This window comes from Mauremys reevesii, linkage group 6 (assembly GCF_016161935.1).
Source record: "Mauremys reevesii isolate NIE-2019 linkage group 6, ASM1616193v1, whole genome shotgun sequence".
NCBI lineage: Eukaryota > Metazoa > Chordata > Testudines > Geoemydidae > Mauremys > Mauremys reevesii.
The window spans coordinates 130,106,712-130,134,193 of NC_052628.1; the positions used below are offsets into that span (position 1 = coordinate 130,106,712).

The 27,482-nt window shown below is 48.3% G+C and overlaps 2 protein-coding genes across 2 annotated transcripts in view; one reads left to right on the plus strand and one right to left on the minus strand.

Annotated features, from left to right (window-relative positions):
* Nucleotides 1-5,626: 5,626 nt before the first annotated feature.
* LOC120407630 (actin-like protein 7A) lies at nt 5,627-7,153 on the plus strand. The gene is given in 2 exon segments (XM_039543394.1): nt 5,627-5,854; nt 5,856-7,153. Coding segments are annotated over 2 exon segments (1,266 nt in total). The 5' UTR covers nt 5,627-5,704; the 3' UTR covers nt 6,972-7,153.
* Nucleotides 7,154-8,461: 1,308 nt separating this feature from the next.
* The window catches only part of LOC120407631 (elongator complex protein 1-like), a 126,160-nt gene continuing 107,139 nt past the window's right edge, over nt 8,462-27,482 (minus strand). Inside the window, exons 30-37 of the mRNA XM_039543395.1 lie at nt 27,290-27,352; nt 27,123-27,183; nt 25,638-25,751; nt 16,132-16,243; nt 15,372-15,499; nt 14,741-14,895; nt 12,731-12,809; nt 8,462-9,228 (exon numbers count right to left, since the gene is read on the minus strand). Coding sequence (XP_039399329.1) covers nt 9,161-9,228; nt 12,731-12,809; nt 14,741-14,895; nt 15,372-15,499; nt 16,132-16,243; nt 25,638-25,751; nt 27,123-27,183; nt 27,290-27,352 — 780 coding nt within the window. The 3' untranslated portion in view covers nt 8,462-9,160. The remainder of the gene's footprint in view (nt 9,229-12,730; nt 12,810-14,740; nt 14,896-15,371; nt 15,500-16,131; nt 16,244-25,637; nt 25,752-27,122; nt 27,184-27,289; nt 27,353-27,482) is intronic.

Genomic DNA, 27,482 nt, shown 5'->3' on the forward strand with positions numbered 1-27,482 from the left:
GGGGGGGATGTGCATGCTGCTTATTTCACCAAGCGGGCTTACCACACAGGGTCTCCCTGGAGAAGAAAGAGGAGTCCGTTTCCAGGAACAAATACTTAATGGGCTCTTCAATCTAGGGCTGTCAATTAATCACAGTTAACTCACAAGATTAACTCATATTTAATCGCAATTAATTGCATTTATAACAATAGAATACCAATTGAAATGTATAACATTTTTTGACGTTTTTCTATATTTTCAATATTGATTTCAATTACAACACAAGATACAAAGTGCACAGTGCTCACTTTATATTTTTATTACAAATATTTGCACTGTAAAAATGATAAAGAAATTAAATAGTATTTTTCAATTCACCTCATACAAGTACTGAAGTGCAGTCTCTTTATTATGAAAGTGTAACTTATAAATGCAGATTAATTTTTTTGGTTACATAACTGCACTCAAAAACAAAACAGTGTAAAACTTTAGAGCCTACAAGTCCACTCAGTCCTACTTCTTATTCTGTCAGTCGCTACGACATTGACGGGAGATATTTACCTGCCAGATGCGCTAACAATTCATGTTCCTCTTCGTGCTTCAGCCATCATTCCAGAGGACAAGTTTCCATGCTGATGATGCTCATTTAAAAAAATGTGTCAATTAAATTTGTGATTGTACTCCTTTGGGGAGATCTGTATGTCTCCTGCTCTGTTTTACCCACATTCTGCCATATATTTCATGTTATAACAGTCTCAGATGATGACCCAGCATTTGAAGAACACTTTCACAGCAGGCTTGACAAAACGCAAAGAAGGTACTGATGTGAGATTTCTAAAAATAGCTACAGCACTTGACCCAAGGATTAAGAATCTGAAGTGCCTTCTAAAATCTGAGAGGGACGAGGTGTGGAGCATGCTTTTAGAAGTCTTAAAAGAGCAACACTCGGCTGTAGAAACTACACAACCCGAACCACCAAAAAAGAAAATCAACCTTCTGCTTGTGGCATCTGACTCAGATGATGAAAATGAACATGTGTCAGTCCGCACTGCTTTGGATCATTATCAAGCAGAACTCATCATCAGCATGGACGCATGTCCTCTGGAATGCTGGTTGAAGCATGAAGGGACATACGAATCTTCAGTGCATCTGGCATGTAAATATCTTGCAACGCTGGCTACAACAGTGCCATGAGAACGCCTGTCCTCACTTTCAGGTGACATTGTAAACAAGAAGCAGGCAGCATTATTTCCTGCAAATTGTAACCAAACTTGTTTGTCTGAGTGACTGGCTGACCAAGAAGTAGGACTGAGTGGACTTGTAGGGGCTAAAGTTTTACATTGTTTTATTTTTTGAATGCAGGTTTTTTTTGTACAAAATTCTACATTTATAAGTTCAACTTTCATGATAAGGAGATTGCACTACAGTACTTGTATGAGGTGAACTGAAAAATACATTGTTTTTTTACAGTGCAAATATTTGTAATGAAAAATATAAAATGAGCACTGTACACTTTGTATTCTGTGTTGTAACTGAAATTAATATATTTGAAAATGTAGTAAGCATCCAAAATATTTAAAATAAATGGTATTCTATTGTTGTTTAATCACGATTATTGTTTTAATCGCTTGGCAGCCCTAGTTGTAACACAATCCAAAGGCTGGAAGTTGAAGCTAGACAAATTCAGACAGGAAATAAGGCACACATTTTTAATGGTGAGCATAATGAACTATTGGAACAACCTACCAGGGGTTGTGGTGGATTCTTCATCATTGACCATTTCTAAATCAAGGTGGGATTTTTTTCTAACCGCTCTGCTCTAGGCATTATTGTGGGACAGGTCTCTGGCCCATGCTATACAGGTCAGCCTAGATGATCCCAATGGTCCCTTCTGCATTGGAATCTATTAAATCTGTATCAGGTGCTTAGCAGAATTTTGCATAAGCATAAGACACATTTACTCCTGTCATAACTATAAAGGGAAGGGTAACAAGCCTCCTGTGTACAATATTATAAAATCCCTCCTGGCCAGAGACACCAAAATCCTTTTGAGGCTTTGGGGGGTCACTCCCTCCTACAGTCCCCCTAACTGGGATATCTGGGTTCACCTCCTGCCCTTTCTTCAGATTGTCCTTTATGTGGGTGAGCCCTGCTCCTTCATCCCCTTCTCCAGCTTCTTTGCCTGGTATTCCCCACCTAGGCCTTGCTTTCTTAGCTTGTTGGTATTTTTCTAGGATTTTTGCTTTCCTGCTTCTCCTTGGCCCAGCCTTTCTGACCCACTTTCTTGGCTTGTTTTCTGTTTAGGGTTTTCTCATATCGCACCTTGTGGGCTCTGGGTCCATGTTTAATCCCAGCCCCTCTTTTCCTCACTCCCCATTGAGGTTCCTTTCCCCCAGGCCTCCTTTCTTCTCCTTAAAGGGAATGTGTTCCACAGAGTCCCCATGACCACAGGATGGGGCAAGGTTTCCGCTACCCTGACCCCTTTCTACTGGAACCTCCCATATACCTTCAAGGGGACTACTGCCACGGGATATTAGTTTTTTCTCCCTGTGTATGCATTCCACATCCAGGGGTTTCCCCCTCCCAAAATCACTGTGGTTTAATCAGCCTGTTCCGGAAGAGTGAACAACCAGCTGCTAGGTCAATATCCTCTGGCCTACGGCCCACCCTTAGAGGGATTGTTTTCGCACTCTTCCTAGATGTCTCCATCACCCCAGTCTAACTGTAAAATTCCCCCAGTCCACATTACATATATGGGCAGTCCCACTTATTGTAGCATTTCCCCCCAGCACTGGTAGCAAGTACTATCCCAGCTGGTTGACACAGCCTTTTTCTCCTTCTGTCTCTCACGCCCAGACCTTCCTGCTTGAGGGATCTAGTCTCTTCCCCCCCTCGCATTCCCTGCTTGTGGGGGACGAGCCACTTTCTTGGGAAATTTGCTTCAGCCCGCTTGGCCAGTTTTACTGCTGCATCCATTGTCTCTGGCTGGCCTCCTCATCCAGACTTTAGCGGTATCTGGGAGGCTCTGCATAAATTGTTCTAATATAATGGTATCCATGACCTCTTCCAAATCTTGCCCCTTTGAACTCAGCCACTGGTAGGCCCAATCTCTCAACTTCTGTACGAAAGCTTTGGGCCCACCCCCGTAAGTCCATGTGGCTTCCCTAAATTTCTGTCTGTACCTTTCGGCCACAAGCCTACATAGTCCAGTATAGCAGCCTTTAACACTTGGCGATTCGTGGCCTGCTCTTCACTCAATGCCATGTAAGCAGATTGCGTTTCTCATGCTAACCCCCATAATACTTTATCCCAGCTTGTACTAGCAGCGATTCTCTCGAACATCCATAGGAACACTGGATTATCCCCAGGGCTCATTTTAGAGTTCAAGGCCTGCTCCCCCTTGGCAGGAATTATGTTTTGTAATAACTGCTGCTGTATCTGGGTCTGCTCCTTCATGAACTCCTGAAACACATGCTGTTGCTCTGCCTGCCATCCCAGCAGATTGTCACTTGGTCTGCTGGACTGTCCTCCGCATCCCCTTCTGAGCATGAACTCCTCCATCTTTTCCAGATTCAGCCTGTCCTGTCACAGGCCACCTCTCAAGCCTTCCTGGTTGTGGCTGACAGATGGATCCTGGACAAGCCCACACTTGTGAATGGGCTTCCCCCTTCCTCTCCAAGAAAACCCTGGCTGGTCAGCCCACTTTGTGAATGAAGCAGTGCACAGGTCCACCAAGGTACCTTCACCATGCGTGTTTGTTTGCCTCCTCTTACGCTCCAGGTACATTTCAACCACATAGCAGCAGTTCTAAGAAGCCCTTTCCAGCTCCCTGGATTAGCCTTTTATACTGTCTGCTTTCCTTCCGGGGTTCTTCAGCCCGTGGGCTCATTACTCATTAACTCGTCAGGCTACCAGCAGGTGTAAGTGCACTCGTCTGTTTCAGCTGCACCCAGTGCCCTAGGTGGTGATTGGTGCTGGCTTCCATAGAGCTTTGACCAGCACCCTGTTACAGTTCCCAGGTCGGTATTTATAGTGTTGTGTGTATGGGGTGAGGGCACTTCCCTGTGGCTCCCAGTGACGTGTAAGTTGACTTCTCTCTTGGCTGTGTTCCTCTTACTGGGTCTGGCATGGTGATTGCCAAAATATTGTCAAAGTGATGTCCCATCAAAGGGAATCTCTACTAAAAAGCCTCTTTGCCACCATACACAATACCTAGTGTAGCTCACAGAGATCGTGGATGCTTAAGTCTCACACTTAGCTGAGCAGGAGGCCTGAAAGTCTAACCTCTGCAGAGGTCTCTAGACACAAGACCTGATTCTGAGCGGTGTTGAGCACCCACACTGCTAGGCTTTAAAATCTGCCTGTCTTGCTTTTGATGTAGTTCATAACCCAGTTGTTTAACAAAGCATACCTCTGATGTAAGTCAAATTGTACTAAGGGTGTCTGGTCTCTTCCTCTGAGGGGCTCAATGCTGCAGTACTTTGTCAGAATCCAGGGCCTTCACCCTTGCAGGACTGCTGCTGCAAACCCCGTATAGAACTTGTCTACATTAGACTGAGCAGGATGAATTGGTGACACTATTGGCTTTGCCATTCACAGCAAAAGATTGCTTAAAATAACACTAGCTAAGACTAAGATACTGTTCTGCTCCTTGTGAACACTGCAGAGGAATCATCCACCCAAGGGACAGATATTATTTCACATCTCAACAAGGACTGCTCTGGCCAAGCCCTGGCACTAATGGATCTGAAGAGAGCCCCCATCCCCCTTAGACAGCAGTCCCATGTCCCCTTCCCCTCTTAGACAGGGTAGAAACCAGTATTGGATCTTGCTGAAGGTGTTTCATATTGATGTTGTGATGGACAATGGTGCTGTTCAGTAGGAGGCAGCCTCATTTTGGTGGTTTACAACAGTGTCCCTGTTGTACCTCACTGCATGCCAAACCTCTTCATTAACTGACTGTTACGGCTCTGTATTTTAGTGGCAAACACGTAGATGGCAGGAATGGGGTGATAAGGCTAAAAAGGGCTATACAGCACAAGTCTGACTTTCTGTATTTCAGCATGTTCTTAAGCAAATCACCCATGCCCCATCACTGTGACAGGGTCCAGCAACACATGGGCTGTCTCTCGTTGTGGGTTTTTTTAAATTACCACAATCACACAGTTTGAGAGATGGAAACCTGTTGAATATTAAACAAATCAGGCCCCAAAGGAATATTTGTTAGTAAAGGACTTCACAAAAGATCTAGACCTTCTCAGGAGGAGGCTGGGGAGGAGGTAGTTTGTTTCCTTGAAAAAAATGTAGTTGACGCTAGTGCTAGAGATGTCCTAGAACAATCCCTGTTTTATGTGCGTTGCAGACATGCCTGCTTGCTGTATCTGCACCCACCACAGTTCCACAGCCAGTAGCAGCAGGAGGGAATGCTGGCACAGACCAGCCCCCGTGTCACCTACTACTCCTCAGAGCTGGTTTAGGCTATATGGGGGTAGAAACAGCTGCAGCCAAACCCCAGTAGCTCTCTGGTATGCTAAACAAGCAGTGTCTTTCCCCCAAAAGGCCTCAAGTAGAGAAGAGTTCTGAAATAGTAAGCTGTAGCCCAAAGGGCAGCAGGCAGCTGATGTCACAATCAGTGAGGTCAGTGGCATGAAAGTTCCAGAATTACCCCTGGTATTTCTCGGCTTGCCATGGCTTCTGCCAGCACTGTCAAAGGGACTCCACATCTATGACAAAAGGAAAGGAAATGTCAGTCAAAGGAAGCACCAGTTCTGTAGCGGTAGCAACAATCCAGGAAGGTCCTGCAAAACGGGCGGTACTGGTTAGGGCCAGTAAAAAGCCTAAAGAGGATAGCGTCATCAACTCAGGGAAGCCCCAAGATTGTGAAGGAGATTAGAGCAGTGATCATAGACATTGGCACAGGTTACTGTAAGTGTGGATTTGCTGGAGAGCCTCGTCCCTCCCATGTTATTTCATCTACAGTGGGCAAGCATTTCCAGGAGACTGCTAAAACTGGGGACAATCGCAAAGAAAGCTTTGTTGGAAAAGAACTTCAGGATGTGAAAATACCCCTAAAACTGGTCAACCCCTTGAGACATGGCATAGTTGTTGATTGGGATTGTGTCCAAGACATTTGGGAATACATTTTCCACAAAGAGATGAAGATTCAGCCAGAGGAGCATGCTGTGCTGGTATCAGACCCTCCACTGAGTCCTACCACCAACAGGGAGAAATATGCCGAGATGCTGTTTGAAACGTTCTGCACTCCTGCCATGCATATCGCCTACCAGTCCAGATTATCTATGTATTCATACGGAAAGACCTCCGCTCTTGTGGTAGAAAGTGGCCATGGCGTTTCATATGTGGTCCCTATCTATGAAGGTTATACTATGCCAAGCATTACTGGACGCGTAGACTATGCTGGATCAGACCTTACCCATTACCTTATGAAGTTATTAAATGAGGCGGGGAAAACATTTACTGGGGAACAACTAAGTGTGATAGAAGACATCAAGGAAAAGTGTTGCTATACGTCTCTGGACCTTCAGCATGACATGAGTTTGCCTCTCCAGAAACAGCAAGTTGATTATGAACTTCCAGATGGGCACCTAATTTCCATTGGCAAAGAGAGATTCCTGTGTGCTGAAATGCTCTTTAAACCATCCTTGATAGGATCACAGCAGCCAGCGCTTCCATTGCTGACAATGACCTGCCTCAGTAAATGTGATGTTGATCTCAAGAAGAAGCTGATGGGCAATATCTTGCTGTGCGGAGGTTGTACCATGCTGAGGGGTTTCCCTGACCGCTTCCAGAGCGACCTGACCAAGATGTGCCCCAATGATGACCCCATTGCAGCAGCATCCCCTGACAGAAAGTCTTCTGTCTGGACTGGAGGGTCAATTTTGGCATCACTCAAGGCCTTTCAGCAGCTCTGGGTTTACAGAAGAGAATATGAAGAAAAGGGTCCTTTCTTCATCTACAGGAAATGCTTTTGAGTACAGAGGGGATAGGATTGAGCCTAAAATCAATACTGCCACCCAGAGGGGACTGTAGATGTCTAAGAACCTCTGTTTCTTTCTCAGATACTGGTAACAAACCAAGCTGCTAAACTGAAGTTTGGATCTGTGTTCCGCTGTGGCTCTATTAAATGCTCATAGCATTCTGTGTTGTACATTAACAGCTGTTAGCTCACTGTTTCATAAGAATTTTCACAGTAGCCTATTTGACAAAAGAGGATTTACCCTGTAAAAGGGATAGAGCAGCTGGTTCAGACCCATTGTCTGTTGCAGTGGTTTTCAGCCTGTGGTCCGGGGACACAGACTGTCTAAGATTTTCAAAGGGCTCCCCACCGCCATTTGAATTTTTTTTATGGCTCTGCAAATGAAAAAAGGTTAAACTCCTGATTAAGTGATATAGAAAAACAGCACCACTTCCAGCATCTACAGTGAGTCTGCTGCTGACCACCAGCTATAGTCGCAATGAAATTTTTCTAACTAATAGGTTACCCCTTAGTGCCCAAAATGGGTCCGGGCTCATAGACTAGAGTTTCAAATTCACTGAACATGTAGCTCCATGGTCCACTCTAGGTGTGCTAACCAGGTCTCCAGCAATCACCTGGCTCTGGGCAGGGACCTTTGTCCTACTCCCTTTTTTTTTTTTTTTGGGGGGGGGGAGGGGGTTTAAGGGTACACAGCCCCTGCCTTATGTTGTGATATCCTCAACAAGCCAGTCTGCCTAAGGGCCTGCACCCGCGCATTGCTTTCTTTGAGGCCTATGAACAGCACTTACAAGTTACCACACAGCTCCTTCGAAGCGAGCACATTTATTCTTAAAGTAAAACAATTACAGCTGAATCATCAGAAAAACAATAGCTGGATTTAAACACTCTCTATAGGGCCCTACTATGCTGAAGTCTTTCCAACCTTTCCACAAGGGTTGAGGCCCCCTTGGAGAGAAGGTCTTGTTCCTTTGCTGGATTAGAAAGAAGGCCCTGTGGCAGTTTAGGTGCAGCCCTTTTCTTTGTCTGCTGCTCTCAGGAAAACCCAGTAGCTGCAAGGGGGGGAGGAGGGTGGCTTGAGTGAGTCACGCTAAGCACCCTCCCAGTTGTAGAGCTGGGGCAACCCTTCCCTGTGGAGCTGCACACAAGCCCTGGCCCTGTAGTCCATAAACCATTCATCACCTACATGCAATTGCAATATCTGTCACCCTCAGACTGTGGAGTCCCAGTGGAATTCTGCACAGGAGATTTGCTAGCTGCAGATCTATTCTGTCAGCCTGATGAAAATGGTAAGTCCCTCCCTCTTTTAGCACATCACTTGTACCGGGCTTGTGTGCACCACCCTTTCCCAGGATGCCAGGGAGAACATTCATAGACCCCAGCCATGTGAAAGCTCATGTCTGTATCCAGGAGGCTGTGGACAGTCTGATCTGAAGTGCTCATGCAAAACAACATTTGTCCAACAAACAGACTCGGGCAGTTTGGGGACACAGTTTAAGCAATATCTTTATTATGCTCTGTTTTGGTAAGAGGAGAGGTTGTGTATAATAATCACTGACACAGCTCAATGTGCCATACACTGCTGTATGTTAGAGCAGACTAAGTCTAGGGCCATATTTGCTGCTGGTGTAAACTGGCATAGATGCACTGAGGACCTAGTTGCCTAGAGTACAGTAGCTCTACTGCAGTCAATGGTGTGACCTGAGATTGACTCTGGTGTAACAAGACGCCATTTGGCTAATGTCTTGCAACAGCCATCCAACTTTAAACAGTAGAACAAAGCTCAGGGCAGCAGGGAGACTGTTGCTCTGTTTAACAGTCTTAAAAAATGCATCAGCTGGACTATTAGGGATACAGGATCAAAAGGGTAAAACTGGGCTATTTAAAATGACTGAAATGTCTGAACGGTCATGGCAGCAGTGAGCTACTGCAGGCAGGAAGGCTGGCTTGGAAGCTGTCTTAGGGACAATGCACCAGAGCTGCCAAAGGAGAGAGGAAGAGAGTTGGCAGATGTCTAACTCAGCACCAGTAAGGGCTTCTCTATGGGGACTACCTCTCTTCCTGTTCTCCAGGGTTGGCGATGACAAATTGTGCGCGCGTGTGTAAAAGAGTCAGAACAAAATGAAGGTGACAATGAGCTTACAATAAACTACAGTTGAGAGTCCAGCCGGATTTCTCGGCCTCAGGTTACTGTAAGAGATTCAGTTTCCACTGGATGTTTTTATTGAGTTTTGGAGGAATAAGAAGTTCTGCATCTGAAAGGCAAGAGAAGAGACGGTAAGGTAAGGTTACCTGAAGTTGCCTTAGGAGCTAAACACTGGAAAGCCACCAGTGGGGGGAGGGCTAGCTCAGTGGTTTGAGCATTGGCCTGCTAAACCCAGGGTTGTGAGTTCAATCCTTGAGGAGGCCGCTTAGGGATCTGGGGCAAAAATTGGTCCTGCTAGTGAAGGCAGGGGGGTGGACTCGATGACCTTTCAAGGTCCCTTCTAGTTCTAGGAGATTGGTATATCTCCAATTATTACCACCATGACTCCTCTTTCGCTGCCCATCAATGGCTGCTGACAAGCTTTCAAACAGAGGAGAGTTTCTCTTTTAAGAGACTGGCCTAAGGGGGTTGAAGGGAAGTACGTCTAAGTGGGGCTCAGCAGGACCACTCCAGTTAGAGGGCCTCAAGGGGCATGTGACACATGTATTGATTTTACAACTTGGCCAATCTTACTATTCTGGGACTGAGGTGGGTTTGCCAGATTTCACCCCAAGCAAAAGCATTTCTACAGATACCATTGTGACACTAGTAGACCAGGTGCCAGCTGAGCACTGAAACCAGACCAGCTCACCTGTTAGTATTGTTCAAGACAGGTGTTAGACTGTAAAATGCTTGTAACCCATGCTATAAGGTAATATGCAAGTTTTGCTTTATAACTGTAAAAATGCCTGCTCTGAACTTGTGAACCGAGGCAGGAGGAGTGGCTCCCCAACCCCTCAAGGAAGACTACAAAGATAATGGGCCCCTGTGAAACAAAGACCCTCTTACACCCATGAAGGTGCTACGTGCAAGAAAACTCATCCCATCAGCTTGACTTCTGGAAGGGGTGGGGAGGGAAGATAGCCAACATGAAAATTCTTCATCTCTTTGCTGTTTGGACTGTCACAGGGCTGAAGCTAGGAAACAAAAGTAGAGATCTCCAAGCTCAACCTGGGTTAGCCCTAAAAGACAATCAGTGCTGACCGATTACTGTAGCTTGTCACCTTTTGGAACCACAGTCTAACTCATTTGTGTGTATCGGTTGCCTTCTTTAACTTGTAACTAACTCATTTCTTTTTCCTAGTTAATAAACCCTTAGTTAGTTTACTATAGAATTGGCTATGAACGTTGTCCTTGGTGTGAGATACAAACAGACCTGGGGGTAAGTGACTGGTCTCTTGGGACTGAGAGCAACTTGAATCTTTTGTGATTCTTGGTGTAAGTGACCATTTATCACTTAGTCCCAGCTTGCCTGGGCAGCAAGGTAGACTGGAGTGCCCAAGAGGACCCTCTGTGACTCCATGGTAAGACTACTGTAGTGCTTCAGGAGTTCACGTTTGTTACTGGGTGGTTGGTGAAATCTAATTCTAGAACATACCACTAGTTTGGGGTGTCTGCCCTGAATAGGCGCACACAGTCATGAACAGCTCCAGATAGTCTGACAACCATCGCCACCAGTAAACCCCCTCTGTTGCAAGGCAAAGAAATGCCTTCTGACAAAGCCCATAAACTATCCCTGCTCCTGACATTTTAGTTTTTCATTTTCCTCTTAAAAGTGCACTGCTGCTCTAAAGAGGAAAGCCAAACATGGCATTGTGGAGTTCTAAGTTCACCAGCTCAATTATTCCACCTCAAACGTGTCCACTCACACAAGGAAAACATTTCTGTTGACAGTAAGCCTGCAAACCCAATGTGGGACCTAGTCAAGTTGGATTCTTTCCTTCTTGTAGATCTCGCTAGCAATACATGCTCTTCAGGCCAAAGCAAATTCTTCAGGACCCCAGTGCACACCAACACTGCAACAGGTTAATACAGGTGTAACCAGTAGGGGGAGGATGGAAGAACCCAGCTCACCCTCCTCCATTGTGTGGGTTCTGCAATGCTAACACCCAACAGAGGAGTGGGAAAAGCAGTACACACCCTTTCCGTGCGAGTAATGATGAAAGGGGTCCTGGCTAGTGGTCTTTATAGGCCTATTACTCTAGCTATGGGAGATAAGGTAGTGGTCTCAGTCCAATTCTCAGTGGACAGGCAACACATCATAGCACACGTTAACACAACCAGCTTCTTGTTGGAAGTCTACAGTGAGGATGTCATGCACCTAGTTGGCATGAAGACATAGCTATCCTCTCACCTGAAGCCCTTCCAGAAGAGGGGTGGGCAGCTGGCAGGGCAGCATGGAGGGGGTGCTATAGCTGCCCTATAGTCATAGGATTCCACTGATCATCATCTAACACCTTCCATAGCACTGATAATCATAGAACCATAGAATTTCAGGGTTGGAAGGGACCTCAGGAGGTATCTAGTCCAACCCCCTGCTCAAAGCAGGACCAAACCCAACTAAATCATCCCAGCCAGGGCTTTGTCAAGCCTGACCTTAGAAACCTCATTTGGACAGTGTTCTGAAGGAGCAGAATGATGCGGTGGAATGGGCTGGGTTCTTTTGAGCCAATGCTTATTCTAGCTGAGAGATCTCCCCTGGCAGCAGAAGACTTAGGAAAAAGGTTGAGCGAATAATGGAGTTTTTGGTGCAGGGATCAAATAAAAAAAAAAAATCCAGTTTAATATGACACCAAACCAACTTTTTCAGTTTTTTCCCCCATCAAATGAAAGACTCAAATTTTGTTTTGAATCGACTGAAATGTTTTGGGTCAATTGAAACTAGATTTGGGGGAGTAGGGTGTTTCAGTTAGTTTTTTCAAGTCAACCAAAACATTTTAGATGACTAAAAATAATTCCCCCCACCCCTAAACATTTTTGTTTTGATTTGATCACTTATGGGTGTTTTCCGACTTTTTTTTTAAACGGGCCACATTTGAATTTAGACTTTTAAATTGTGTTTTTTCTTGACCAAAACGATTATTCATCAACCCAAATTTACAGATAGCTTTGGGGCACCAAAAATGCATTTTTTGACTAAAAATCTTGTGTGTCAAAAAAACATCATCCAGCTTTGCCCAGGAAGCCTATAGCTCTGATTTCTCAAGGTCCTGACCCAGCAATGGCCATCAATGGTAAACATTCATCCAGGAGTGCATGGGGCAATGTCTTCCTTTTTCAGCATTTCACAAGCTACTTTTGGGTTTCTTTAACTTGGTTGCATTTCATCTTAAAACAACATTAGATAAGTTGTGGGGGGGAACTCTACCAGGTGAGTTTTTATTAGTGAAAAAGAGCAGGTATAAATGATTTATGATTTAAGTCAGACCACCTAAATAATCTCCCTTCGCCTTAGATTTCCAGCTCCTGTGAAGCAGGAACCTGGTCTGTCTAATCAGGTGTAAGTGCCATGCACTCCTAGCACAACAACATTGCCACAGGAATTCATGAAGGGAGAAGTGTAACCCTTACAAGAGACACATCTGTTTAATGACAGAAACACGACTGACCTACCAAATCAATCTCCAAACTGCATCACTAGGCCATAGCCCTGTAACATAGCTAGCCCTAATGACGTTACCAGTGGAGATATCCTGCAACCTACGATTAGTATGCCGTATGCTTTAACTAACCTTGTACTGCAGGAGCTGCAATTCTTTGCTGTTGATAGGCAGCCATAATGCTATTTGCCGTTGAATTGGGGCCCAGGACCTGTAGAATAGATAATATTGGCACATCAGCAATACTCAAGTCCTTATAACAATGAAGCAGAAGATTCCAAAACCAAGCTCCCCAAGATCCACCCAACTGGCAGTTCTGCCTGTTGCCACTGAAGTAGCTAGTGCTCCCTTTGCAGGATGGGAGCTTGCTTGATATTGGCATTGGCTTCAAAGGGAGATCTGCACTCCTGCCCCTCCCCCCATGACAATGCTTGGCATTTTTGACAGATGATGCTAATAGCACGTATCCATCCATCTGCAGCTGAACTCATGGCTGCCCGGACAGCTGCTATCAGATTCAGAACCAGTGCAGGGCTCTGTGACAAACTGTGTGATGAGACTGTTGCATAGAGGTTAGTGCAGGGAGGTAAAGCTGCACAACACTGCTGCAATCGGAGGGCCCCACCAGAGGAGACAGAGCACCCTGGGAGCCACTCTGTCAGTGATCTGTAAGAGCTGGTGGTTAACACTGAAAGAGCCTACTGAAGCCCTGTGCAAAGATAGCAGTAGGGGCTGGCAGGAATGGCATCTTTGGAGCACCTGGACTTCAGGACCACACGTGAGATCTTTTCCACACCCCTGTGCCAGCCCCCTTTGCTGTGGCAGTGTTGCCAATTCTTGAGATTTTAATCACAAGTCTTGTGATATGTGTGTCTGTCTTAAAGACCCAGCTCTTAGAGGCAGGTGACTGCAGGAGAACCTCAACTTGCATTAAAAATAAGTTTCTAGCTCTGGTACTTAGAGAGAAAAGTTTCAAAATGTGACCTGAGTTAACCCTAAAGGCTGGGAAACCAGAAAGCATGGGAAAAAACCTCTCACATTTTCATATTTTTAAAGAGTTTTGTGATTTTTTTAAGCTTGTCATGATATTGACCACTTGGGGCTGCCAATACTGTAGGAAGTCTGATTTAATTCTCCATCTCCTCCTTTTCTGTCCCATTCATCATGGGGCATGTACATATTTTACAAGAGCAAGGGCACTACGGAGACTAAAGTGATTGTATTGGTAACGTTAATATTTGAAGTCCAGTGGAGGTAAGACATGTTAGCGGTTAACATCCTGAATTAACAGTTCAACCATTATAAAGATTTCTTTGCTCAATTATAAACATGTAAAGGAAGAGTATATTGCACTGACTCTGCCAATTGCTTCACTTAACACAAAGTTTTAATATGAAGTCAGCGCATTGAATATGGAAGGAACACACAAGCCATCAAAGTCCCCTAGCTCTCTCGATCCAGTCAGATCACTCCTAACCAGCACCGGAGACAGCAGGCAGTGCACATGCTGGCTGGCAGCCAAGGGTCTGAGCAGTGGGAAGGTGCAGCACTCCTATAGAAATACACTGTCTAGGAGAAAGAACAGGAGTACTTGTGGCACCTTAGGCCTGGTCTACACTAAGAAGGGGGGTCGAACTAGGGTACGCAAATTCAGCTACGTGAATAGCGTAGCTGAATTCGAAGTACCCTAGTTCGACCTACTCACCCGTCCAGACGCGGTGGGGTCGAACTCCGCGGCTCCCCCATCGACTCCGCCACCGCCATTTGCAGTGGTGGAGTACCGGAGTCAACCGCAGCGCTTCCGGAGTTCGAACTATCGCGTCTAGATCAGACGCGATAGTTCGAACTCCGAGAAGTCGAACTCACCGCGTCAACCCGGAAGGTAAGTGTAAACCTACCCTTAGAGACTAACAAATTTATTTCAGCATAAGCTTTCGTTGGCTACAGCCCACTTCATCTAGGAGGTTTATCTGACATACTGCAACAAGGGGCAGATCTGGAGGCCTACATGCGACCGACTCCAGTCAGTTTATCTGAGTTAAAGACTCCAGGGTTTGTCTCTACAAACGATACCACAGCATCACAAATCCGTAAGTTGCAAACAGCAACTCAGGTCACAGCCATCAGGGAGCAAGCACCTACTGGGTTAGCAGGATTCTGTTGCAGGTCTGTGGTCCAGATCTCTGGGAGTGACCTCTCTATCAACTGCAAAGCTTCTTCCAGGGCCTGCTGCAGCTCCCTGGCTGGTTCATCATAGCCAAAGAGCACAAGTCCCTTTAATAAGCTGTGCACTTCACCTGCGAGGAAGAGATCAGAGAAAGCTCCATCACAGCAATCCACCAGGTTCCCTAAGCAAGGTGCGGTGCTGTTCTAGCGCTGGGGACGGGGCGAAAGGAGCAGCGGAACATAGCTGCTGCTTTCCTGCTGTTACCCCTGCTGCCAGGTGGGCTCAGCATGAGGGGAGCTCTCTTCACATTAGCGCAGCCCAGCTCATCTCACTCTGATTCTTTACACCTGGGGGCTGGGACTATTTTTTTACTCATCAGAGCAGTGACAGCTGCAGAGGTTTGGACTAGCAAAGCCAATCAATAGTCCTGATCCTGGCTCCTTGCCAAGGTGTCTCTGGGGAAGAGGCTGCTCTCTTCAGCCACCCCCTCCCCCACTCTCGAGGCTTGGGCAGTAGCTACTCTTTGCATCCCATCCTTCAAGACCAGAAGGTGGCATCTGGCCTCGGACAGCCGGATGCTGGCTTGGCTCAGCCAGGGGGCCTTACCCTTCATGTTCTCAGTAGTGCGGATATTTTCTCCCAAGGCCTCTAGAAGGGCCAGGTCCTCCAGAGGGCTCCCTTCCTTCAGACTGTGCCGCTTGCGCTCTGCCTTGCGACGGTTCTTGGAGGATCGGCTACAAGAAAGGAATGTCCAATATCACGATGGGCAACAGAACGGGACAGAACAACCAGCATTTCTTTTTCCTCTTACAAGAGGAAGTCATAATCCCCAGCCGCCCCCCGGTCTCCGTCCCCCCCAATAAAGCCTGCAAACAAATGCATCTTAACGGGGTACGTACACCTCTTGCTAAAACATGCAAAAGACAGGTGGGCTGCAGGCCAAGGCACAGATTGAGCACTGGCTTCCCACCTGCACCCACTGCCTGCTGGGTGTGGCTGCCAAGGAGCTGGTCCTGAGGATGGGTCTGTTTGCTTTGGTGCTCCCTAGAGTAGCCAAGCAGCTGCTGTACAGGGGCTGTACCAACTTCTATGGCAGCTGGACAGATCCCGCTGCTTGTGTCACTAGAATGGCACTAAGGGGCTGGACTGCAGCAGAAACTCTGACCCAGCCTGCAGGACCAGCTTTGCCTGCAGCACATTTCTGCTTTTTAAACCAAGTTCTAAAACTGCTGGTGCACTCTCCCGTCTGCACCCATAGCCCCGTAGTAGTGAGAGTCCATCGCTGCGTAAGTGTGCAGATGGAGTTAGATCCAGCCACACATTCCACCATGAACAGCTGCAATCTGGTTTGAGGGCAGGGACATACGCAGATATCCTCGAGTTACTGTGCGAGTATTTGCCACTCATGTCACTGGCTGTCACGATGCTGCTGGTTTCGGAAATAAGGTCTGCCTCCAGACAGTTTGGTGTCTCATCATCTGCAAAACAAATTAGCAACAAGTTAGACCTTCCCCCGATCCCCAATGAAGGTGGAGGTTATTTTACAAGCACCAGAGGAAAAAACAACAGCACATGGTTACACTGAGAGCAGGAGATGCCAATGGGCAGTCCAGGGGTGGGACACAGGACATCCTAGCTCCGAGCAGCGTCTGTCTGGAGAAGTCGAAGTACCATGGAAATATGGAGAATGGGACCATTCCCCATTTATCTCCAACTTTCCCTCCACAAGAAACAGTCTTACATGGGACCTGTACTGCTGGATCAGTCCCCTGGTGGCACTGGGAGAGCCCCTGTCCCAGTCAGGCTCCCCCAGGACATGGTAGAGGGCAGGTGTAAGATAGGGCCCTCATCCCCTGACCCTTGGTGGTGATCATGATCTTTCAACAGCGAAGTCAGAGGGAACAGAGACTTAGCTGGGCTATGTTTACCCCTGCAGCGGGACGAGGAGGTTAGTTACCTGTACAGTACCTTGAATTCAAAATGTTTTGCTAGTATGAGTGTTCCCCAGAAGGATGCGCGCACCTAGACACTCTTGACGGGAGACTGTAAAGCAGTGTCTGCGGACCTGGCAGAGCAGCTCCTCGTGGTCCCATACAGGGCACATAGGGAGGTGCAGACCCACTGCCACTCAGTTCCTTCTCAACCACCAAGTCAGACACACCACGGCAGAGGGGAAGGAGGGCAGGAGGCAGAGCACCCACTGGGATAAAACATCTTGGAGAACTCATTCCCGTGCATGTAAATAGTCTCTCCTTCGAGTGTGTGTCCTTCTGGGTGCTCCATCGTAGCAGACTCCCAAACAGTAACTCAACATGGAGGTGAGTGGTGAGGAGGCAAATCTAAGGCAGACTGGAGGACTCACCAAGTGACATGTCAGCTCTGAAAGCTGGTAAAATAGTGCAATGCTTGGCAAATGTATGGATGAGGACCAAGTTGCAATCCTGCAGATTTCCTCAACTGCAACATCTTTCAGAGAGGCTATAAATGTGGACTGAGCTACAGGGGAGTGTGCTGTCACTTTATGAGGGGGCTGTATTCTGGCAGTCTCACAGCATGTTAAAATGCAACCCGAGACCTATGTTGATAATCTTTGCATTGACATGGGCTGCCCTTTCATCCTTTCAGCAAAGGATACAAAGAGTCTGGGAGAGGTACTGAAGGCCTTGGGTCTGTGTAAGTAGAAGGCAAAAGTCCTTCTGACATGTAGTGTGTGCAGGTTAGATTCCTGTCTGGAGGCATGAGGCTTTGGATAAACACTGGCAGACTAATTTCCTGATTAACATGGTATTCCAAAGAAACCTTAGGGAGAAAATGAGGATAGGACATAGTGTAACCATATCCTTGTAGAAAGTAGTCAACGGTGTGTCTGCCATGAGTGCACCAAGTTCTCCCATTCGTCTAGCTAAAGTGATAGCTATAAGGAATGAGGTGCAGGAGAGTACAGATAGTTACTGGTTTCCTTAAAGTGCTGAGTATGAAATTAAGGTCCTATGGGGTAGCAGGTTCCATACAGAGGGAAGCCCTTAAGGAACCTGGTTGTAATAGGAAGGGCAAACACTGAAAAGCCCTTGATGGCCAAGTGGAAGGATGAACCTGACTGAGCTCACTGACAAAACTGGTGTCAAAGTCCAACAGGTAGTCTAGGATCTAGGAGAGAAGAACTTCTGAGGCTTGACAAGAGTTAAGAGAACGTCAGGAATGGAAATGTTTCTGATTCTGCAGGTAAGTTTTGCAAATAGTAGGTTTACAGGACACCCTTTTTCAGGGGAAGGCAGAGAGGTGAAGGAGGTTCGAGAACCACACCTGGCGCAGCCATGACAATGCTATGAGAATAAGCCTTGCTCTTTCTTGTCGCAGTTTGATCAAGGTCTTGAGAATTATAGGTGGAGGCAAGTAAATGTACAGCAGAATATGGCTCCATGGTGTTATCAGGGCATCTCCCAATTAATTGCAGTTGTGTCCTCCCTTGGAGCAAAGCTGGTTGGGGGAGCAAAGATGTCCGCTCCGGGGAGACCCCACTTTTGGTAGATGCTCTGGAAGACAGAATGACGCAAGTTCCTGCTTAGGGAGTCTGCAATTGTATTCTGGAGGCCTAGAAGAACTCTCGATGGCTTATCTATCTGATGGGAAAAGCACCAATTCCAATTTTAGCAAGTCTACACATAAGGAATGGAAACTTGCTCTTGCTTTGTTGGTTGATATGACACATTTCTGCCCTACTGTCCAGCATTATCCTGACAGAGTGGCCCTGTATGTCGTGAAGGAAGTGTTCATAAGCATAGCAGATGGCTCTTGGTCCAAAGGTGTTGATGTGAAGCATAATCTCTTGTGAGGACCACCTGCCCTGAGTTGTGGGCTCTGAAGGTGGTTCCCCAACCCAAAAGAGAGGAGTGCACTGTGAGGACTTTTGATGGTGGAGAGTGTGAAAATGGGGTTCCCTTGCAGCCTGGCAATGGGTCCTTCTACCAGCTGAAAGCCCAGAATTCAGGGGTACTGTTAAGCATGTGGAGAGACTGTGCCTGTCCACATCTGAAGGCAGTTGAGGCATGGTCTTGCATGAGATGCGACAAACATAGATGCCAACACATGGCCTAGGAGTTGTAAGGAGGTACTTGCAGTTGTTTGCAGACTGCCTTGTAGTGTACAGTTTAAATCTGAACATGGTGGAGAACCTTTCTTTGGATAGGTAGGCTCTGGCAGTTAGGGAATCTGGCTCCAATGCAGTGTATCCTCTAGACTGGAGTCGGTGTAGATTTCTTCAGACGGATACAAAGACCCAGAGAATGAAATAGGGCTAGTGCCTTTGAGGTTGCTGACTGGCCCTCTAGAACTGATGGACCCCGAGGAGTGAGTCATCCAAGTATGGGATTTCTGTGGTGATCCCCTGACGCAGATGGGCTGCTGCCATCGAGAGGACCTTTGTAAAGGCCCCAAAGGGGAGGACTCATTACTGGTAATGATGTGAGCCTATCTGGAAATGTAGAAAACGCTTGTGGAAGGGGAGGATCTCTACAAGAAAGTAGGTGTCCTAGAGATTGAGGATGACGAACCAGTCCTCCAGATCTAGGGATAGAATTATGGTGGCTGGTGTCACGACCCTGAAGTATTATGAAAGGACACGGGTATTCAATTTTCTGAGATCAAGTATTAGTCTTGACCATCTGCCCCATTGGGAACTAGGAAATAGTTGGAATAGAACCATTGAAATAGAACTGAACCTCAGGGGGAACTGGCTTGATTGCCCCCAAGAACAGGAGAGATTGGACCTCCTGCTCTAAGAACTCCTCATGAGAAGTATCAGAGGGGTAGCCACTGCTTGCATCCGAAGAAGTGGGTTTTCACCCACGAAAGCTCATGCTGCAAAACGTCTGTTAGTCTATAAGGTGCCACAGGATTCTTTGCTCATGAGAAGGGTTCCTGAAGAGGGACGGGGCAGTGGATTGAATATTCCACATCAACCACCTCTAGATTCCATTTTTCTGAAGTGATGTGCTTCCAGGCAGACAGGAAGTGGGATAATCAGTCCCCGAAAGGGGGATGGATGGTAGACAGCAGAGGATCTGGGGAAATAGGCTGCTCAGTTCTCTTGACCACATTGTCAAAACTGTCTGTTAGAAGGTGCTGCTGACTGGGTAGTGGTAGAGGGGTGGTCCTCTTTTATGAGGTTTGGATCTCCCCCGAAAGGCTCCGAAGGCCTAGAAGAGGCCTGCTGTGGGTGATATTGGAACCATCAGGAAGGCTGTGTGTTTGAGATCTGCTACAATGTCTTTTTGTCAAATTCCCAGTGACTTGAATCCTTAAGGGTACGCAGTGAGGAGTCTGTATCCGCACTGAAGAGCTTGGGCTGTTCTAATGGAAGGTCTTCAACAGGGCTGAAGACCAGTACTGTCTGCTCGGAGTGTAAACAGATGCCAGCCATGTCTGCAGGGGTAGATGTGTGTGCTGGACCACGTCAGTACATGCCGCAATGTGGCCTAGCAGCTTGAGGCATACCCAGGCGGTTGTGAGTGGGTTTGCCCTGACGTGCACAATGAGGTCCAACACGGCTCAGAAGTGGAACTCTGACAGGAAGGCCCTGGCCTGGGTGGAGTCGAGTACTGCTCCTCTAAACTCTATCCGCTGAACAGGAGTCAGAGTTAATTTCTGCTCGTTTATAAGCAGGCCCAGATCCCGATAGGTGGACCGCACTAAATAGAGGCTGCGCTGAACCTGGGCTTGTGATCTGCCTCTAACAAGCTAGTTGTTGAGGTTTGGGTAGATCTGCCTCAACGTCTCAGGAAAGCGGCCACTACTGCCATACACTCCATGAAGCCCCTTGGAGCATACGAAAGGCTGAAGGGCAGCGCTGTGAATTGTTAATGGCGTTGGCCCACTACAAATCAGAGGAATCTCCTGTGCCCAATGGGCCCCGGACAATAGAAATATGGAAGTAGGCATCCTGTAAGTCGAGGGCAGTGTACCAGTCTCCTGGATCCAGAGAGCAGATGGAGGCCAAGGAGACCATGTGGAACTTCAACATCTTGAGATATTTATTGAGGCCACGCTGGTCTAGGATGGATCTGAGGTCCTCTTTGGCCTTCAGGATAGGAAATATTAGGAATAAAACCCTTTTCCCCTCATATCTTGAGCTTCCCCTATGGCCCCTACGCGTAGAAGGGTTTCCACCTCCTGGATGAGATGCTCATGAGAAGGGTCCCTGTAGAGGGAAGGAGGGAGTGAGGAAAACTGCAGGGTGTAACCAGTGTTACGGTGTTGAGCACCCAACGGTCCAAGGTCACCTGGGTCCATGCACTGAAGAAAGGAGACAAATGGTTCAAAAACGAATGGGGGAAATGGATCCTAAGGCCAGACTGGAACACTGTCCTCGGGCATAGGGTTTAAAGCCTCTGTCTCTTTTCTTGTAGGAGCTCTGCCACAAGACGAGGCGGACCCAAAAATCTAGGCGGTGGAAGTAGCCGGAAATGTTTCCTAGAGGCCTTCGCCGGGTAAGGCTCAAGAAGCAAAGTGTGGCACAGGAATCTTTCAGGCCATGCAGCCTGGTATGTCTGCTCTGGAAACAGAGCAGTGCCCTCCAATAGGAGGTCCTGAATAGACTGCTGCACCCTGAGGATGGCAGCCATGAACTGCATCGCATGGACACTGTGGAGGCCGCTGAATTGGCCACATCCAGCGCTACCTGGAGAGGGGCTCTGGCCACTGGCTTGCTCTCCTCCAAGATGGATGCAAACTCTTGTCTGAGCTTCTGTGGCAGGGAGTCCTTAAATTTAGCCATGGAGTCCCAGATATTATAATTAAGGCTGCGAATCATTTACGGAAAGTCACGGCTTCCATGACTTTCCGTGACCTCCACCATGAATCTTGCAATGCTGACCCCAGGACCAGCGCAGCAGCTGGGGAAGCCTAGGACCCAGCCGCACTGGCCGCTGCTCTGGCAGCCCCAGGCAGCTGGTCCCTGGCACTGCCCCGGAGCAGCAATCTGGGACCAGGAGTGGTGGCGGGGGGGCCCCGGGCATCACCTCCACATTGGTGCACATAACCAATTTCATGTGGTGGGGTGGGGACGAGGGGTTTGGAGTGTGGGAGGGGGCTCAGAGCTGGGGCAGAGGGTTGGGTGCAGGGGGTGAGGGCTCTAGCTGGGGGTGCAGGCTCTGGGGTGGGGCCAGGGATGATGGGTTTCTGGTGCAGGCTGCCCCAGGGCTGCAGTGGGGAAAGAGGACTCCCCACAGCCCTCTCAGCACAGCAGCTTGGGGCCGGGGGAGAGGCGCCTCTCCCTTGCCGCGGCAGCTCCGCTGGGGGTGGGCTGGGCTGAGGGAGGGACTCCTCTCCCCTGGCCAAGGCAGGTCCCCGCCGCAGCCCTGAGCCCCTGTGCAGAGCTTAATAGGCAGCTGCATGGCCATGCAGCTTAGAGGGAACTTAAGTCAGAGCCTCTCACCGTTGGCTATGATGGGGGGCCGGGGAGCAGTGCCAGGTGGAAGAGATCAGTGCCGAGACAGCGGAGAGTGACATGGAGTCAGGGATCAAGGCGTTGGAGTCTGGTGCCGAAGGGTTGGTGATTGGCGCCGCAGCGTCAGCAACTGGTGCCGAGAGGACGACCAGTGTCGGAGAGACTGAGACGGACGTCACTGGGGCTGCGGTGTTGTCAACCGGTGTCAGGCCTCTGGGGACTGGCGTTGGGCCAGTCACCATTGCGGTGGGCCCATGGTGGGCTTCCCCTTTGGAAGGGAGTGCCTTCACTGACTCTGCAGCTGGAGGCAAGACCTGCGGTGTGGGTGGCACTGGTAGAGCCAAGAAGTCCCTGGCCGCCTCAAACACCTCTGACATTGAAAGCACCACCAGGTGTAAGGGTTCCCTACTGCTCCTGGGTTTCAGAGGTGGTTCCCTTACTGGGCTTGGAGCCCTGGTGGAGAGGCTGCCTCTCACCACTCTAAAGAGAGCAAACGGCCCGACATGGGTCCTTTGCCTGCCACCCCTTCGTCGTCTTTCTTTAGCACAGGGAAGCGCCCTTGATGTGTGCGCTGCTTCCTGCGTGACTTGCTCGACAATAGTGATGGTGAATGGTGCCGAGGTGAGCCTGGTGCCAGTGGAGCACTCGGTACCGACATCAGAGTGGGATGGTTCTGAGGATGGTCTAAGTGCCGCCTTCATCAGCAAGGCTTTTGGATGGATCTCTGTGTCCTCGACCTGAAGCCCTTACAAATTCTGCACTTGTCTTTGATGTGCGTCTTCCCCAGACACTTTAAACAGCTTGTGTGGGGGTTGCTGACTGGCATACGTTTGTGACAGGTGGAACACAGTTTGAAGCCAGGAGAACGGAGCACAAAATGTCCCTGAAGGGACTACTAACTATCTGAACTTAACTAACTACTAACACTAAGAAATAACTATGTACAAGAACTGTAGAAGAAAAACCACTAGGCACACTTGCTATCATAAAGGAGAAAGATGTTCCAGCAACCGTCATGGGCAGTAAGAAGGAACTGAGAGAGCGCATGGATAGTAAGAAGGAACTGGGGGAGCCTCATATAACGGCACGAGTGCGGGACTCCAGGGGGTGCCAGAGCTGGCCCTACGGATTCTTTAAGGCAAAAAATCTCTGGCAGCCACGCACGCACACACCTAACATGGAATTGACATAAGCAAGCACTCGAAGAAGAATAAATGGACATGCAATCGCTCTGCCTCGATCTTTGAAAAGGTATTAAGAGGCAGCTGGGCCACACTTCCTTATCTGGGAGCACCAGGAGCTGCACTGCACAGATGTGGGCCAGTGGACACCACTTTACAGTCTCCAGTTCATAGGTGTGGGCACACAGGGACACAGACTCGAAGGAGGAGGAGTAGCTTTCTTTTAAAATAATCCCCATGGGCTTTCCTGAACTGGCAAAAGGGGAGTGAACCAGAAACCTCACCTCTAACAGGGGCTCTACAATGTAGCATGTGCCCAGATCATGGCTAAACCCCAACTGGCTAGCGTGGAAAGGAAAATATGGTCCTTTCCTGTGGGGCTTTTACATGGATGTGGAAGTGTATAACTCAGGAAAGCTGCCGCACTGACAGCTCTGTTGAAGAAAAAATTTAAATTGTAAAGCAGGAAATGCAAAGATTTCAAAGTGAATAAAATCAACAGGTCACATTCTAAGGGCTGGTCCACACTAAGAAGGGGGGTCGAACTAGGGTACGCAAATTCAGCTACGTGAATAGCGTAGCTGAATTCGAAGTACCCTAGTTCGAACTACTCACCCGTCCAGACGCCGCAGAATCGAAGTCCGCGGCTCCAAGGTCGACTCCGCCTCCGCCGTTTGCAGTGGTGGAGTACCGGAGTCGACCGGAGCGCGCGGGGAGTTCGAACTATCGCGTCCAGATTAGACGCGATAGTTTGAACTCTGAGAAGTCGAACTCACCGCGTCGACCCGGCAGGTAAGTGTAGACTAGCCCTAATTCTCTGAGTCTTGTAAAAAATCTTTTTTATAAGAAATATAAAACCAGAAGGCAGGGGCGGCTCCAGGCCCCAGCATGCCAAGCGCGTGCTTGGAGCGGCAAGTCGCGGGGGGCGCTCTGCTGGTCACCGTGAGGGCAGCAGGCAGGCTGCCTTTGGCGGCGTGCCTGCGGAGGGTCCGCTGGTCCCGCGGCTTCAGAGGAAGGCAGCCTGCCTGCCATGCTTGGGGCGGCAAAATGCCTAGAGCTGTCCCTGCCAGAAGGCCACTCACAAGCTACAGCAGACCCCAGCAACAGCCATTTACATTAGGGCACAAGGAGAGCACAAGACGACTGTTTGGCTTAGAAAAGAGACGACTAAGGGGGGGATATAATAGAGGTCTACAAAATCATGAATGATGAGGACAAAGTGAACAAGGAAGTGTTATTTACTCCTTCAGGTAACACAAGAGTCAGGAGTCACCCGATGGCATTAATAGGCAGCAGGTTTAAAACAAAAGGAAGCATTTCATCACACAATGCACAGTCGACCTGTGACCTCGTTGCCGGGGGTGTTGTGAAGGCCATAAAACTAGGTTAAAAAAGAATTAGATAAGGTCATAGAGGATAAGTCCATCAATGGCTATTAGCCAAGATGGACAGGGACACAGCTCCTTGTTCTGGGTGCCTAAGCCTCTGACTGCCAGAAGCCGGGAATCGATGATTGCCCTGTTCTGTTCACTCCCTCTGAAGCACCTGGCACTGGCCACTGTCAGAAGATGGTGTTGGTGTCCCTAGGCCTAAGTGAATCAAAGTTGTGACTTTGGGCCTGAGTGAACCAAAGTTCTTCCATGCTGTGAACTTTAACCAGCCTAAGATGCTAATAAACAGCAAGCAAAATGTGTAACTGTCAGCTGTCTCAGCTTGCAGCTGCAGGATAGCTCGAAACAGCAAAAAGCGGCAGTAAGACGGGGGGAGAAGGGGGAGGAAAGTCTGCATGCGTCTGTGCTGTGAAGGCCATAGATAACATGCGAATGAGAACAGTTCTAACAAGCTACATTATAGTGTTAAGTGTAACTGTTGCAAGGGGGAGGGAGAAAGGGGGAAAAACAAGGGGGGTATAAATGCTGGGACCCCGCCTGCGCGCGGGTGTGCAGGATCTGAGAATGCTTTTCTCCCTGGCACCTTATTTGGGCTCAAATAAACCTGGTTTTTGCTTCTCCACCCTGGTGTGTTAATTAGTGCGACGCACACCGGGCAACGAACCCCACTGTTGCTCCGCCTCGGGCCCTTTGGGCCGGCAACAATGGGATACTGGGCTAGAGGGACCATTGGTCTGACCCACTATGGCCGTTCTTATGCGCCTATGAGGAAACCACATCATTGGTGTTTTCAGGAATTCATTAAGACATCGCTAGTTATTGACACTAGAGCACCTGCATTGGTTCAAAAACATACCCAGTAGCCCTTGGCGGGCTTGCTCATTCACCTCTCGAACCACCAGGAGGCGCTTTCTGTGGCGAGTGAACGTTGTTTTCTGAGAATCCAGAAACACCAAATAATTTCTCTGGGCTGCAGAGAGAGCAGATGGTGCAAAGGGGCCAGGAAGGTGTTAGGTTCAGACCAAAGATAAATAAGCACATTCTAAACTTTTAAACCCTTCTTCAGTCCCCTTTGGAAGCAGTGCTAGAGTCAACCCGTGTTCGTATTGTTAACATGTGCTGTGTTAGTTTTCTGAAGCCTAGGAGCTCAGCACCGTGGGGGCAGAAGAGTTCAGGAATTACATAGGATAGATTGAAATTCCAAGCTTAAAAAAAGCCAGCAGGAGCTTGAAGGTAGTTTGCTAAACCCAGAGTGCCAAAGGCATCCATGTGCCTAGCCTGGGGTTTAGAAGCCTAACTTGAGGCTCCTGTTTTAAGGCTCGTGGCCACAGTAGTTCTGACTCTTCTTCTATTCCCCTGTCATTAAGATGGTTCAGGAGAACAGAGCACCCAACTCCCAGCCCCAACACCAAGAGAAGGAGAATTCTCCAGCAATATCAGCCTGGCCTTCCTTTAGCCCTCGAAGCAGCAGAAGGAAGGCTAAGCCACCTTGAAACTCCTCCATATACATACACTTTCCCTGCACACAGCTCTGTCAATGCACTTCCTTTACTAACCAACAATATTCCTACTTTTCCAGCTTGACTCTCCCCCATGCACATAAATCCCATCACACAGCATTGATGTCTGGGCGAATTTTGCCATTGATCTCAAGGAGGGCAAGACTGAGTCAAAAATGCTTGTCACATTGCTGCATGCTAAGCTGTGCTGAGCAGAGTCAAATGTAAACATGTAACCCACACACCTCCTGGGGCTGGTGCTCTGTCCTATCTAGTGGCACCGAGACCACTGAGAGAGAGATTAATGAGTCTGCTACAGCCTTAGCTAGCGGCCATGTGGCTTTCAGCTCTGGCAGTAGAGGCTCATGTATTTAACTCCAGAGGTCCCAGGTTCAATCCCGTCCGCCGACGAACGGGGTCTGTCGGTGTTACAAGTGGGGGCTCATCCGGGATTTCAACTGGGAAGTCTCTGAAGTTTGGGACACGCTTCCTCAGCTAGGGGAAGTATGTAACCCACACACCTCCTGGGCGTGGTGCTCTGTCCCATCTAGTGGCACCAAGACCACTTAGAGAGAGATATTAATGCGTCTGCTCTACAGCCTTAGCTAAAGGCTAAAAGGCTACTGCTCATGCAGTAGAGGCTCATGCATTTGGCTCCAGAGGTCCCCGGTTCATCCCTGCCCACTGTCGGTGTTACAAATAGCCATCCACTTGTAACTAGGCAGAGCCAATGAAACACCTTCCAAACATCTTCTGATGCCAGGTCTCACCACATTCCCTAGGACTCCATTACAAACAAGCAGAGAGCCCCCGCATGGAGGACTCCTCACAATGAGACTCACCTTCTAGGATAGCAGGTTTGAAGTTGGTCTCCAGAATGTCTAGTCTGCTGTACTTGTGAATCTGGGGAGAGAGCAAGGTGAGGAAGTGGAGAGTTCTCTCAGGAGATAGACACACACAGTCTCACACTAGGAACTCTCTAGGAGTTAGTACTTTGGAATGTCCTTACTAGTCTTAAGGCTTCTTCCCAGACGGTCCCTTCCAAGAGCAGGAGCACAGCCTCTTCGTAGTCCTGGGGAAAGGAGACCAAGGACGCAATGGTTACTGTCCTACAATCAGGCGTTACCTCTGGCATGGGGCACTGGGCTCCTGGATTGCAACCGCTCAAGCTCAGCTCCCATCACAACTGTACTGCAGTCAGT